The sequence below is a fragment of the Mytilus galloprovincialis genome, chromosome 1, assembly GCF_965363235.1.
Source record: "Mytilus galloprovincialis chromosome 1, xbMytGall1.hap1.1, whole genome shotgun sequence".
Classification (NCBI taxonomy): Eukaryota; Metazoa; Mollusca; class Bivalvia; order Mytilida; family Mytilidae; genus Mytilus; species Mytilus galloprovincialis.
This window is the reverse complement of record NC_134838.1, coordinates 57715223-57731523: the sequence shown is the minus strand read 5'-3', so window position 1 is coordinate 57731523 and position 16301 is coordinate 57715223. Positions and strand designations below refer to the sequence as shown.

Here is a 16301-nt window from a genome sequence, read left to right as displayed (position 1 = left end):
CTTCAAGATATCTCATAAACGTTATAAGATATCTTATATAGTTTGTAAGATATCTTATAAAGTTTATAAGATATCTTATAAAGTTTATAAGATATCTTATAAAGTTTATTAAATATCTTACATGCATATGTTATAAAATTTATGAGATATCTTTTATAGTTTATAAGATATCTCATATAGTTTTCTTTATCAGATATCTTATACATTGTATAAGATATCTTGTATAAGATATCTTATAAACAAAATGATATATCTTATACACTATATATAAGATACATTATATAAAGTAGATTTATAAGATATCTTATATACTATATAAGATATCTTATATCTTATATACTATATAAGATATCTTATAATAGATATTAGATATCTTATAATAGATATTAGATATCTTCTTTATTATATAAGATATCTATTTATATAAGATATCTTATAAAAAAGATTATTTAAGATATCTTATTTCTCTAATTCTTCGTCAATTTATCCCTTTCTGCACCCATTGTATAAAAAAAAAATTAATCATGAACTTGTGGTTTTGTTTGTTATCAGTACTTCATTGGTTAAAATCCGATTATGACGTCGAATGTTCTTGTTTTCCTCTGAATTTCCTATTGTGACGGCAAAAAAGAAAAGGCGACCATGCCTGATGACGTCATATAGAAAGAACACATCTTTTTGCAGATCATTTGAAAAGAAGGAATAAGTGTGCCTGCATAATGTTAGAAAATCATTAGAGAAACTGATTCCACCACTAAATCTCGTGTAATACGATATTTATCCACTCTCGACAGTTAAATTTTAAATATTTAAAATGCTCGGGCAAGCCTTGCGTTTTAAATTTGAAAATTTTTAAACTGTCTCGAGTGGATAAATATCGTATTACACTCAATGGAGCAGTAGAATCTATATATATCATAATATATAATATACGATATCTTTAAAAAAAAATTATATAAGATATCTCATATATTAAATGAGATATCTTATAAAAAATCTAATATGTTATATAAGATATCTTATATATTATGGGATAATTTGAGATAATTTGAAATTCGAATAAATAGCTAAACTGCTTAAGTGCCATAGGTTTATGTTAGCTGGTATATATGCCTTGTTTACCAAAGTTAAGATGATAATGCATCATGTGCAATGGTATTCATGGTATTCATGTATTACATTTTTCCCTGGTCTGAATCCAATAACTTCTTCAAGCAGTGTTCAGGTGAAACTTAATATACATTTTCCGTTTTTACAGGTCAGGAAAATGATATTATTTCGTTTTAGATTGTATGCATCAAAAATTCCCAATTTGGATAAAAATTCCCAATTTGATGTTCAAGGGACCCACTTGAAAACACCTGGAATCATGCCTGAGTTCAATTGGAAACACCAGAATTCAAGACGCGACAAATGTTTTTAACTGAGATATTTGCCTTCTTTGCTGTGTAATTCCCTAATGTATCACTTGGGTATTTCTCTAGCTATTAAAATTGGAAATGTTCTGGTTAAGTTTGTACTGTTTATGGAGTAAGGCAATATTTAATCATACTAGAAGCATTTTCAGCGTTAAAATTGTCCATCTAAGAAAAAAAGAGGCCCACTTGAGGCCAAATTTAGATAGAATTTATATTCTCCTGTGTAAAGAATTTGTTCACATTCTTGGCAATTCATGCAGAAAAAATTTCAATAGTGCTTGATTTTGTAGTTTATATCTTTAATTATATCAGGCATACATAATTTTTCATTTTCTACTGTTTGCAAGGACTTTTGTTGGAAATTAATACTCCCAAGGGACATAATTCAGCTTTTTCATAGATTAAGTTGTAATTCTTTTAATGTTTAAGAATTTAATTTTGTCATGTTAAAGATTTATTTAAAATACAATTGAAGTTGTTTTATGTTTAAGCATTTATTACCATATGTTATGTCATATGTTTAATTTTCAAAACATTGTTTATAGTTTTCCAGAATTTTGATCAGAATTTCATTTTTTTTTTATAAATGATTATTAAAAGCATAAACACACAAAAATATATTGAAGCACTGTATTAGGTTATTTTGTTTTAGATTCAATTGTTCTTTTTCTATCAAGTTACTTTTTTCCACAGAAATCACAAATAGTTTTAATCTGTTATACTCTGATTTAATTTTTTTATGCACACACGAAGGGTTTTTAAAAAAGTGTGCGCCCAGCCAAAGGTTTGTTACAAAAAACTTTGCGCCCCGCTCATTAATTGCATGAAAAAAGTATGTGCCCCGTCCATGTTTGCACCGGTCCCACCCTCAGATAAATATTGCACAGTCCCTAAATACACAAAAAAAACCTCTTTTTTGAGCATTGTATAGGAATTAGACTGTTTTAATGTTCAATTTAAAATGGAAACATTAAACTTGTAAACTATGCAAAACTTTTAGTCAATGCACCATGACTGATGCATATACCGTCTTTTGGCATGTATAACACGCACATTTATACCTTGGGTCATGTTTATTGTAAGAGGGGTGCGTGTTATACATGCATACAAATATTTTCTTAGTCTTTTTTTCAGGTCCAAGCTCTGACAAAGATATTTCCTGGTTAAGTGAGGAGTACAGAATATTTTTGTTAAAATCTTGATTGTTTTTATGTTTTATATGTTATATTTGTAATATGTATCTTATTGTTCTTGATTTGTCATATTTTATTCTAATAAAATACATTTTATATCTCGGAAGTTACGCTTATCATGTAAATATGTCCATCTGTTTTGCAATCCGGACATTTGCCATGTCTTAATAAAGACACAATAAAGCTTTTTTTGTTGGCCAAATAAGCCTCTGTGTTCCTTGTTGTAATAACTTACTGTTTGTATGTGTTCATCATAAAGAGTAGAAGAAAAGTGTATGAAAAATGAATAAACCATGCTCGTTTTCAAAAGATAAACCGCTATTTTTCTGTCAGATGATTGCAAGTCATGTGTGTCAGTCATGTGACTTAATATTGTAAAGTGATGATTTACTCTATGAGAAGTTCATTCATTTGTTAGAATATTTGCAATTTCATAATAATTACAGATTCTGTACGGAATTCTCTGACATTGGTGTCCATTTAAAAAACTTCCTGTTTGCCGATTTACATTTTATACGACCAATAAACATTTTTCTCTTGTTTCTTGGATCGTAAAGGGGGTGTGCACTATACACAAATGTGCACCTATACAAACCAAAAGACAATAGTGCCATGCCAAATAATCTGAGATATAGCAAAGTTACTAAAAATTACTGTATACCAAGTATCAGTGAGATATGTTGTGTGTTGTTTTATTAAACTGTCCATATCACAAACTTAACATATCAACCAACTGTGGAAGACCTTCATTGGTAGTAATTGTTATTAAAAATCTCTTCATCATCAACATATCAACTTTAACCAACTTTAACACCATACAAATTCTAAGAAAATTAAATCTCTTATGCTTGTAAAAATACCTACCAAATATCATTGAATTATCATACTGTGGATTTACTTATTTCTGTTGGTACCAATTATCATGGATTAAGAAATATATATATTCATTGATATCTTATTTTGTGGTTCACCTATACATGTACCAACGAAATCTATGAAAATTGGTATCCAACAAATAAGGTGTGTTCTCATTTCGCCTTAACTGTGAATTCCAGGTAAAAAAGGTAAAAAATATACTAATAAAATTGAGAATGGAAATGGCCAGATGGAAATTGAACTAAGGCGAAATGTGAATTTAGATAAAAATATTAAATAAACAAATTAAACCTCTGTGTTTTTATAGCAATTTAAATAACATGTAATTTGGGAATTATTTCTCTTGAATTATTATTTTTAATAAGAGTAACCATTTTGATTATTTTAAAAGTTGTGCCAGAAATCAGTAAAAATTTACAATAAAGACATTTCTAAGTAGGAAAGTTGCTTCTCTTGAAATATTGTTTGTTGAAACTTTTTTTTTATTTTATGCAGTTTGAACAAGTGAAACTGCGAGCTACTGCTCACTGATGATACCCCCGCCGCAAGTGGATAATATTAATAGTGTAAAAATATGCAAGTGTTCGGTAAACAGGAAGTTGTCAAGTGATGAATCTGAAAACGCATCACACGGTATAGCTGACTTATATAAATCCTGAAACCAAATTTCAGAAATCCTTGTATTGTAGTTCCTGAGAAAAATGTGACGAAAATTTTCAACTTGGCTATCATGTGTAAAATCATACAAGTGTTCGGTAAACAGGAAGTTGTCAAGTGATGAATCTGAAAACGCATCACACGGTATAGCTGACTTATATAAATCCTGAAACCAAATTTCAGAAATCCTTGTATTGTAGTTCCTGAGAAAAATGTGACGAAAATTTTCAACTTGGCTATCATGTGTAAAATCATACAAGTGTTCGGTAAACAGGAAGTTGTCAAGTGATGAATCTGAAAACGCATCACACGGTATGGCTAACAGATATAAATGTTGATACCAAATTACAGAAAGGGTGGATGTGTAGTTCCTGAGAAAAATGTGACGAAAATTTTCAACTTGGCTATTATGTGTAAAATCATACAAGTGTTCGGTAAACAGGAAGTTGTCAAGTGATGAATCTGAAAACGCATCACACGGTATGGCTAACATATATAAATGTTGATACCAAATTACAGAAAGGGTGGATGTGTAGTTCCTGAGAAAAATGTGACGAAAGTTTCATGGGACGGACTGACTGACGGACGGACTGACGGACTGACGGACGGACTGATGGACGGACTGACGGACTGACGGACGGACTGACGGACAGACAGAGGTAAAACAGTATACCCCCCCTTTTTTAAAGCGGGGGTATAAAAATCTAAATAATATATATCCTTTACATTATGCAACACGAAAAAAGTGTAATATAACACGAAAAACATGTTTTCCTACAGACTTGTTTAATTATGTAACAGAATTTTAATTAAAAAATATATTAAAAAAAGATAAAAACTGTGCTAATTGTATATTAAATTTGTAAGGATTCCTTGGAATCTGGTGTCTCGCCTACTTTTGCTGTTATTCGCAGGCTCAACAAAAATGAGGGGGGGGGGGGATAATAAAATTATTCCTCTCTATATTATCTTTTGATTGAAAGATAAGCTTCTGTCCATGTTTGGTAAAAATCCAGAATAGTTTATGAATCTAATAAATGTTTTAAAAACTTTTACTGCAGACTATATGTTATGTAACTGGAAGAAACGCTAAGTCCATACTTAAGTAAAATACGAAAAACAAGAACAAAATTTTAACTTAATTTCTTTCTAGATACTACCTTTTAATCATAAACAAGCTTCTGTCCAAATTTGGTACAAATCCAGGATAGTTAAAGCTGAGACTACTATAACACAGTTACAGTAGTCTCAAGTTAAAGAAAGTAATTAAAGTTGTAAAACCTTTAACCACAGATCTAGAGTGAATGTAATGTTTCCTGGTAGAATAACTAAGTCCATTTATAAGTAAAATAATGAAAAAATGGAATATTTTATTTTACAAAATTTACTTCTGTATACTATCTTATGATCATAAACAAGCTTCTGTCTAAGTTTGGTACAAATCCAGGATAGTTTAAGAAAGTTATTATTATAAATTTTTACCACAGAATGAATGTAATTTTTCCTGGCCGAATAAACTAAGTCCATTTATAAGTAAAATACTATCATAATAGTAATATTTATTTACATTTATGTAAATAATTCTTATGCTTTATGTAATTAGTCCTTTTCTCTCGAGTGATTATTTATTACATGTACATTATTAGTCTGCTAATTTAAAAATACATTTGAAAAAAGATGAGCCACTCTTAAAATAATTATTCAAAAAGTGAGACATTGGGAAGACACAAAAAAATATCTTTTAAAAAGTATTTCAAGGTAGAATTTTACATTAAAATAACATATATCAAGATTCAATAGTTTATCAAACAATAATTACAATACAAACAAAAAATAACTTAATTCCATTGTTTACACAAGTTCCCATTACGCCTTAGTTAATTCTTTTTAACCTGAAAATTTGTACTAAGGCGAAATGAGATTTAATTTATATAAAAATTTTGACAGCTAAGGCGAAATGAGAATAAGCCACAAATAATAATGAATCCACAGGAAGAGGTTTCCCTCAAACTGACATGTTAACAATGCAAAAGTTTCAAAGTTAATGCACCATGACAAAGGGGACAGGGTCAAATAATCCATGGAAATGAAACTTGTCAGAACTAAAACAACTGTTTTAAAAAAAATTAATTTAAAATTGAGGTCTTAAAAATTAAACCTTCTTTCTAATTGGTTTATCTTCCTCTTTGTCCACAAATATGTTGCTACTGTGAATCCATGTATTGGTACATAGGTGGTGCAGACGAACATAAGAACTTCTGTAAAAAAATATACACATGTTAATGACTACAGTCTTCATTTACTCTACAACCAATATTTATAGATTATGGATGGTTTTTCAAATGAGTTTTTTTTTAGCTACAATCTCATTGAAAGGTGACAGCCCTGAAATAAGATTTAGCTGAGACACATCCTCTCAAGTTTGAAGGACAGATATTATTTTACCTATGCAGTGTCAATGATGTAGGCTTCTGATGTCATGCATTCTCTTTCTCTCAATGAAAAAGTAACATGCTTAATGAACCTTAGATATTAATTGATTTATTTCACTTGACTGGGCGGAAATTAACCAGTTCGGTCATCATAGCTAGTACAGCTAGACCAGTCCAACTATACACAGGTGTTTTGGGATAAACTCATCAAAGAAGTATCCAGTTATGGTTATTGATCCAGTTTAAATATGTAAACATTATATGTGTATTCGCAAAATATACAATGAGACACAGCTGTTGATTTTCTTGTAAAGCAAAGATTAAAATCATTTAAAATTTGTCACATTTTGGAATTTGTGGATATGAAGCAAAACTATGACGACATCAGTTGCACAATATGCATATGTCGTCATTCAATAACGTTTCAAAATACTTTTTACATGACCGTGAGGTCATTACGTTGTATTGCTATCGCCTAAATTTCCATTATGCAAATTTGTTTTGGGTTTTAAACTTATCTATAAAAATTAGAGATCCGCGGACATTATCTAGTGCAAAATAACATTACTTATCCCTTGTTTTAAATTCATTTTTTTCAATGGATACTCCTAAAAATATTTTCATTAAAACACAAATTAATAGCATGAAAATGTTTTGTCATAAGATATATATATAAAAGTAAAAATTCATTGATAATATCTATGCACACTACCGAAAGTTGTATTAAAGCTTGCGGAAGAATATCTCAAGAACTTTGATGCGTCACTCCTGCCAATGACCGGTAATTCTGTAATTGTTTTTGTGGGAAATTAAAATACGAATGTCTTCTCATATCCAATCATTTAGAAAAAATCTATTTTTTTTACAGAAGAGTTTCCATTATGCACTTACACTGCACTTAGTATTATGAGAATAGTAGAATAGAATGATATACAAATGGATGAAAATTATATATTCATGCAACTGTTATATTAATATAATATATAACAACAAACCAGTGTATACTCTGGGACAATTATTATATTAGTACAATAGTCCAAGGTATACCGATTTGTATCACTACAATATAATATTTATTGCAGTGCCATTGAACTTCCTTTCATTTATTCATCATCCATGCACGAAATTGTCTCAGAAAAAAATATATTTCTGTACATTAACCTCAGTTTCAGGTATAGAGATGTGATCTTTTTCTGTGACATGTGCTTTTAACCATCTACAAGAACTTGCGGTCATCCGATGTTCAGTACTTCAGTACTTTGATTTTCTTACTTATATTCCAAATGCGTTTATTTTTTGTGTATGTGGGGGGTGGGGGCTTATATATATATATATATAATGTCTAAAAATAGCAACAGTCAACATTCAATCTAATTAAGCGTGGATCAGTTTGTGAAAATAAACTGATACAGTTACTGAATTAAAATTATATAAAATTATATATATATATATATATAAAATTAAATATGTAGACCCTTTTTTCCCTTTCTTATATATGATCAATTCTATTTGCAACCTATATATCATGTAATGTAGTACGACGCTACATTAAAACTGACGTGGAAACACCCGGCCACCGAAAGCTTCATTTTTATGAAGCCCAGGTGGTCGTGTGGTCTAGCGGGACGGCTACAGTGCAGGCAATTTGGTGTCAAGATATATCAGTAGCATGGGTTCGAATCCTGGCGAGGGAAGAACAAAAAATTTGCAAAAGCAAATTTACAGATCTAACATTGTTGGGTTGATGTTTAGAAGAGTTGTATATATATATATATCCATCGGATCACCAGCAGTGATGGTGATACATGGCTGTGTACATTCTGTATATACAACTGGTCTAAACATAAAAAATCAAAGGGTAATCACTCCTATAAAGAGTGACAGTCTTCCTACTATATTAACAAATTTTGACTTGATGGGAAATCTGGACTTGTTGATAATTTTTGTAATATAATTGTTTATTCAACTTTTATAATTTTTATCATAGGTGATGTGTTTGTAGATCTTACTTTACTGAACATTCTTGCTTCTTACAATTATCTTAATTTATAATGAACTTGGCCCATTAGTTACAGAGGAAAATATTTTGTTAAAATTTACAAAAATTTACAATTACAAAATTATTAAAAATTGACTATAAAGGGCAATAACACCTTTAGGGGTCAACTGACTTTTGGTCATGTTAACTTAATTGTGGATCTTACTTTCCTCAACATTATTGCTGTTTACAGTTTATCTCTATCTATAATAATATTCAAGATAGTAACCAAAAAACAGCAAAATTTCCTTAAAAAATTCCAATTCAGTGGCAGCAACCCAACAACCAGTTGTTGGATTCATCTGAAAATTTCAGGGCAGATAGATCTTGACTTGCAAAATAATTTAATCCCCATATCTGAATTACTCTTAATGCTCTGGTTTCAGAGTTTTAAGTCAAAATTTACATTTTACCCCTATGTTCTATTTTTAGCAATGGTGGCCATCTTGGTTGGTTGGCAGGGTCAACACACACATTTTTAAACTAGATACCTCAATGATGATTATGGCCAAGTATGGCTAAATTTTGACCAGTAGTTTTAGAGGAGAAGATTTTTGTAAAAGATAAGAAAAAATTATGAAAAATTGGTAAAAAATGACTATAAAGGGCAATAACTCCTTAAGGGGTCAACTTACAATTTTAGTCATATAACTTATTTTGTAGATCTTACTTTGCTGAACATTATTGCTGTTTACAGTTTATCTCTATCTATAATAATATTCAAGATAATAGCCAAAAAACGGTATAATTTCCTTAAAATTGCCAATTCAGGGGCAGCAACCCAACAACTAGTTGTCCGATTCGTCTGAAAATTTCAGGGCAGATAGATCTTTACCTGATAAACAATTTTACCCCCATGTCAGATTTGCTGTAAATGCTTTGATTTCAGAGTTATAAGCCAAAATCTACATTTTACCCCTATGTTCTATTTTTGGTTGGCCAGGTCACGCCACACATTTTTAAAACTAAATACCCCAATGCTGATTGTGACCAAGTTTGGTTTAATTTGGCCCAGTAGTTTCAGAGGAGAAGATTTTTGTAAAAGCTAACGATGGACGACAGACGACGGACGCCAAGTGATGAGAAAAGTTCACTTGGCCATTCGGGCCAGGTAAGCTAAAAAAGCAAAAAAAAAAAGGTGAATATCATCATTAAAGGGCAGTTATTCCAATAAGAAGTTGTTGGAAGATTTCCTTCATATTACCTTAACCCTTAGACTGCTGTATTCATTTCTATTGTACTTTTGTGTATTGCTGAATTAAATTTTAATTGCTGATGAAATAAACATGTTCACTTACAACTGCTGTATCTTTGTAAATATTGAATATTCATCGATAAAAGTTATACAAAAAAGTATTGTTAGTTTCTGTATTTTTTATTTATTTTATTTTTGTGTGAATCTCTAGTCATTTTTCACCTGTACAGGTGCAAATAGAGGTAAACAAAGGTAAACTTATTTTTTTCATGTTTTATTAAAGAATCCATCAATGTTATCCATGACTTCAGAATTGAACCAATATAGTTAAAAATCTCTTTTAAGAACTAGTTCCATTGTGATTATCAAAAAAAAAATTTCTTCTCGGACCAACAGCCTTTTTTATTTTCAGGTATTTTCCTCGGACTTTCACTCCGCCGACTTTTACTTCCATGTACAAATATATTTATACGACAAGTTCATTGTTAAAGCTTTCATCAATAAATAATCTTGACAAACTTAAAGTTCGGATCTATTGGTGTCAGTCAATATTGATTCACATTTGAAAGGCGATATGATAAACATTGCAAATCCTGTTTCATGTCATCCATTTTGAACAAGGTCTTGGAATCCCTGTGGTTCTCGCTTTAAAAGTCTTCTGTTCGCAGTTTTGATAGAATGTTTCTATTTCCATCTATTATACCTTCTGTTCTCGTCCAAATCCTTTTCATCGGCAGCCGCTGTTAAATCGTTATCATTGAAATACTTCTGAACGTGTTGGCCATTTCTCCAAATAATATCCACCATTTTGTCACTTTTTCATCAAAAATTTTCACTTTCGGTTTTATCGCTTATACCTGATTTAAAGTCAAGAGACACACGAAAGAATGCAGATATTTTAACCAATCAGAATCCATACAAGTCGAAACTGCCGCAATCTCATGAATATTGACTCCGCCCATTCCATGGTAACTGTGTAAACAAACAAGTTATGGAAAACGACTATAGTAGCAGACTGCTTTATCGGAACGACAATAGTCACGCGTAGCAGTCTAAGGGTTAATTGAAAATCCTGTCCTACTGTTTTGCTTAATTAAGTTTCTCTCATCTATTATGATTATTTGGATATAAGACAAAAAAGCAAAAAAAAAAGGGTAAAAATTTTCATCAAAAGCCAAAAACTCTAGTAAGGAGTAAACTGATGATTTTGAGTTTCTTTTTATCTAATATGATTTTCAAGATATTAGGCAAAAATGAATAAAAAAAAATGGTAACATTTGTCTGTTAAGGGCAATAACTCTGTAAGAAGTCATCTGACAGTTTTTGACAATGCAACTGTCAGATTTTATTCATTCATATTTGACAGAAGGGGTCATCAGACACATATTTCAACTAGATACTCCATTAATGATTTTGGCCAAATTTGGTTAAATTGGTCAAGTGGTGAAGGAAAGATTTTTTGTAAAAGTTGACAGATGACAAAGGACCATGGATGCAAAGTGATGAGAATGCTCATTTACCCTTTGGACCATGTGAGCTAAAAAGTGGAAAATTATTTATTCCCTTATGACACAGTGTCCAACTGGATGCTGTCACTATTTCTTAGTGTGACAATTATATTAAACATATTGTATGTTGTATTTTTGTTGATCTATAAAACATTATAAATATCAATATTCTAACCTTGGAACATGAGAATCTTTGGTCATAGATGTTGGATCTAATTCAAAGATTGTTGCCACATCATGTCCATGTGGCACTGATACTAAACAGTATACAGGATTTGTTGGAGATCCTCGTAATTTGTCTCGCATACTATCCTTTGCTGGGTCTTTATCAATCTATAAATAATAAGAATCATTTTCATCCTATATAAATATAATGCATAATAGAAATAAAATAAGTACTCATTTAGGTAAATTCTCAAATGATGTTACATGTATAATAAAGAACAAGTTGTTCTAAATAGCCTGAGTCACTAGCCTAGATCTATATGCATCTATAACAATGGATACTCTCAGACATTGAAGATTAGAATTTAATTCATGACTAAAAACTCTTTTTTGTTGATCTTGTGTTGCTTATTAGCATTTTGATATCCACTACAGTTTTTGCCCAAAACACAACAAAGGGTCAAAAAAAGGATTTGTTGGTAAACGTTCAGGGATAGCAGCGACAAATATCAAGTGATGAGAATAGCTCACTTGGCCTTTTTTATAAGCTAAGAATGGATAAGTCTTTTAAAGACAAAAATAAGGAGTTCAATTGACAATTTGCACAATTTATTTTTTTCAATTAAATCTTGCCTTCCTGATAATATTCATTGTTTAGTTTCAATCTATCAATTAATGTTTTAAAAGTAATAGCCAACAAGGAATGAGCTGTCAAATTGACAGCAAACTGGGTTTTCTGTATTTTGTTGGTGGAAAGTTGTCTCGTTGGCAATCATACCACATCTTCTTAATTTTATAGCACATGTATTCCATTTCCCCTAATTTACATAATGTTAAACTTCAAGAACTATAACCTGAACTGTTCCCGTAACCTAATGGTTATTGTGGCAAAAGTTTTTAGAGAAATGTTTTAAACAAACAGGTAATGACTAAGGTGAGATATTAACTAATCTAATTAAGGTAGTTTTAATCTTAACGACAAACACAATATATTGTTTATTATTAATATACCTCAGCAGCCAAATACTGTCCTGTTGCCAAATGTTTAAACCTAAACAGACTCATCCACTGTCCTGCACCACCACGACATGGATCATGATGTACAACCTGTCAATACACAAAAATATCAACTTGTACACAAAATATCCATACACAGACATATATCTTTGCAGATAAAACTTACATACTCTGAACAAATTTATTAATTTGTGTCATAGATCAAACTTAAATTCGATGCATGTTTACTTGTTCTTATTTAAATGTCTTTTTGCTCAAGTTAAGCCATTTCAATGATATTTCATATTGTGTCTTTTTAGGTTGAAATGTTACACTTCTGTCTCAGGTAAGGGTGAAGGGTGGCAACGGTTAAAACATTTAAACTGCTGCATTCTTTGCGCATCTGTCCTAAGTCAGTAGTTTATTGTTCAGTGGTTGTCATTTGTTGGTGTTGATCATGGGTGTTTTTCTTTTTTTTATATAGATCAGCATGTTGATGTTACTGTTAGAATTGTTTTACACAAGTAATTTTGGAGATCTTTATAGCTCTCTGTTCGGTGTGAGCCAAGGTTCTGTGTTGAAGGCTGTACTTTGGCCTATAACTGTTAACTTGGACAGAGAGTCATCTCATTGAAACTCATAACACATCTTCTATTTATATTAAAACACATAAAATGTTACTATATATGTTCCATATTCAGGGAACCCTGAATTTAGGGTGGAAATTGTTACTCGATATATATAGTTTTTGATAAGTATGTGTACTAAGATTGAAGTCGATGCATAATCGCAATTTCAATGTTAATTGCTTTTACCAAAAACTTTATTAAGTTAGTCAAATGACCAATTACAGGAAAAAATTATTAACCTACATCTCTCTTAAAAACCAAATTGCCTTACTTAGTAGGTGAGAGGGTCAGAGGGTTAAAAAACCAACTCTTAAATGATATGAACTATTGTTGATTCAACTATTCAGTAAATATAACTAGATATCATTGAGATGGGAGCCATCTCTGTGGGCCCCGCTGTCAATAACGTGGGGTAAATAAGTTGTATGGATAATCTGATATGAAGCATTATTTGAAGTTATTACATAGTCTCATGTGTGATTTTGATCTAAGATTTTAAGTTAAAACTGATAAATATTCTCATCTTACTTTCATAGTATAATAGTGATATGACTGCATGATGTGAACTTATTGTTTACTACTCTAAGGTGACTTCTGGATATATGGATTGATGTTTGAACAATATGTTTAAAGGTGCTGCCCAATTGATATTTGTCACATATTTTTAGAATTATGCCTTCAATATATTATGACCCACCAAGTATAAAGTATGAAATATTAATGGTTCTCGAGAGGTAGAGCGGACACAATTTGTTAAGAACAACGAACGGATGGACAGACCGACAGACTGATCTTAGACCTAGGATGCATACATTATGACACATTCTCTTGTGTTGGTTAATATATATGTTAAGTTGAAAATGTTTGTCAGGTATAAAGTATGAAATAATAACAGCTGTCCTCTCAAAATATAATGTGGATCAAATTTGTTAGCGATGGACAGACCAACAGACAGACAGACCTTTGACCTAGGAAGTGGTACATACATCATGACACACCCTCTGGTGTTGGTTAAAATGGATGTCAAGTATAATATTTGAAATCATAACGGTTCTCAAGATATAGAGCGGACACAATCTTCACCACAGGACACAGGGTTGTCAACTGAAACCAAAGTTTTTTTGACGTTGACCTTTGACCTAGGAAGTTGTACATACATCATGACACGCCCTCTGGTGGTGGTTAAAATGTATGACAAGTATATACTTTGAAATCATAACGATTATCTAGATATGGAGCGGACACGATCTTCACCACAGGACACAGGATTGTCAACTCGAAACCAAAGTTTTTGACCTTGACCTTTGACCTAGGAAGTTGTACATACATCATGACACACCCTCTGGTGGTTGTTAAAATGGATGTCAAGTATAAACTTTGAAATCATAATGGTTATCTAGATATGGAGCGGACACGATCTTCACCACAGGACACGGGGTTGTCAACTGAAACCAAAGTTTTTGACCTTGACCTTTGACCTAGGAAGTTGTACATACAACATGACACACCCTCTGGTGTTGGTTAATAATCATGTTAAGTATTAAGTATGAAATCATAACGGTTCTCTAGATATGGAGCGGACACGAAAGTGTTACGGACGGACGGACGGACAGACGGACGGACGGACGGACAGACTGATCACTATAGGGCGACCCGCCATCGGCGGGGCCCTAATGAGTTAATAATGGACATAGCAGGGATAAGCTGCTGCAACCTTGAAGAGGATCATTGGACAAAATCAAATATTTAGAAGGCATCTAAAATATCAGAAGTAAGTAAAATGGCTCAAAAAAAATATATATGTCCATAGTACAAGGATGCCCCCTTGCACTATTGCTTTCTATGTGTAGGGTATCGTGAAATTGGGGTACTTGGGAACTTGTGTGCTAAGTTTCATGTTGATTGGAATTTTAACTTCATCAAAAACTAATTTGACCTCAAAATTTAACCTGAAGCAGGACAGATGGACAAAAAGAAAAACAAAATGCCCCTAGATGTCATCTAGTAGATGGGGCATACAAATTTGGCAAACCAAAAAATTTTCAAAATTGAAGCTTCCTTTTATCAATCTCAATACAGTATGCAGATTTGGTTAAATCAATTCAAATTATATAATACTGGAGTTGGATCTAGGAATTTGTAATGTTAACATTTTCCTCACTCTGCAATGACCAGTAAAAATTACTAAATTCAAAAGAGATTTACTTTTATAAATTCTAGCACTGTGATAAAATTTCAGAAAAAAAAAGGAAATAAGATTATCATAAAGAATTGTGTTGACATACGGCCATACTGCCTTCATTATATCTAGTATGTCTTGTGACCAATATCATAAACTGTTATCACAAAGATATGTCTTGCTTTTTTGTGATTTCGATAATGCAAAAAACAGCAACACTTTACCATGTAAGTTTTGCAAATATTCAAAGTAAATGAACCATGACTGAAGGTGCATGGCTAAACAATCTCCATGGAAATGAGATGTGCCAATGCTTAAATAACTGCATACCAAAATCTATTGACTTATCTTAAGAACACAAAATGTAAACTAAGCAAATTTCAAAGTCAATAAACCATAACTGAGGGGGCAGGGTCAAATAATCTCCATGATAATGAGATGTGCCAATGCTAATACAACTGCATACCAAATATCATTTATCTATCACTAGTGGTTTCCCAAACACTGACCTAATCACAAACTAATATAATACATGAAAACTAAGCAAAAGTTTCAAAGTCAATAGACCATGACTGAGGGGACAGGGCCAAATAATCCCCATGGAAATGAAATATGCCAATGATTATACAACTGCATACCAATATAATACATGAAAACTAAGCAAAAGTTTCAAAGTCAATAGACCATGACTGAGGGGACAGGGCCAAATAATCCCCATGGAAATATGCCAATGATTATACAACTGCATACCAATTATCATAACTTACCACTAGTGATTCCCCATACATTGAACTAATCACAAACCAATACATCATGTACATGAAAACTAAGCAAAAGTTTTAAAGTCAACATACCATACCTGAAGGAGCAGGGCCAAATATTCTCCATGGTAATGAGATGTGCCAATACTACTAAATACTAAATAGTTTTGACTTACCACTAGTTGTTCACCATAAACTAGACCTAAACTACAAACATTGTTGATGCTGGCACCGCCGGAAACAGCATACCTATG

At 31.6% G+C, this 16301-nt stretch overlaps 1 protein-coding gene across 3 annotated transcripts in view; it reads right to left on the bottom strand.

The window, feature by feature from the left end:
* The window catches only part of LOC143079481 (inositol 1,4,5-trisphosphate-gated calcium channel ITPR1-like), a 283048-nt gene that overhangs the window by 183365 nt on the left and 83382 nt on the right, over positions 1-16301 (bottom strand). For all 3 annotated transcript variants that reach the window (XM_076254840.1, XM_076254849.1, XM_076254857.1), the window contains exons 10-12: positions 12494-12589; positions 11493-11650; positions 6303-6402 (exon numbers count right to left, since the gene is read on the bottom strand). In XM_076254840.1, coding sequence (XP_076110955.1) covers positions 6303-6402; positions 11493-11650; positions 12494-12589 — 354 coding nt within the window. The remainder of the gene's footprint in view (positions 1-6302; positions 6403-11492; positions 11651-12493; positions 12590-16301) is intronic.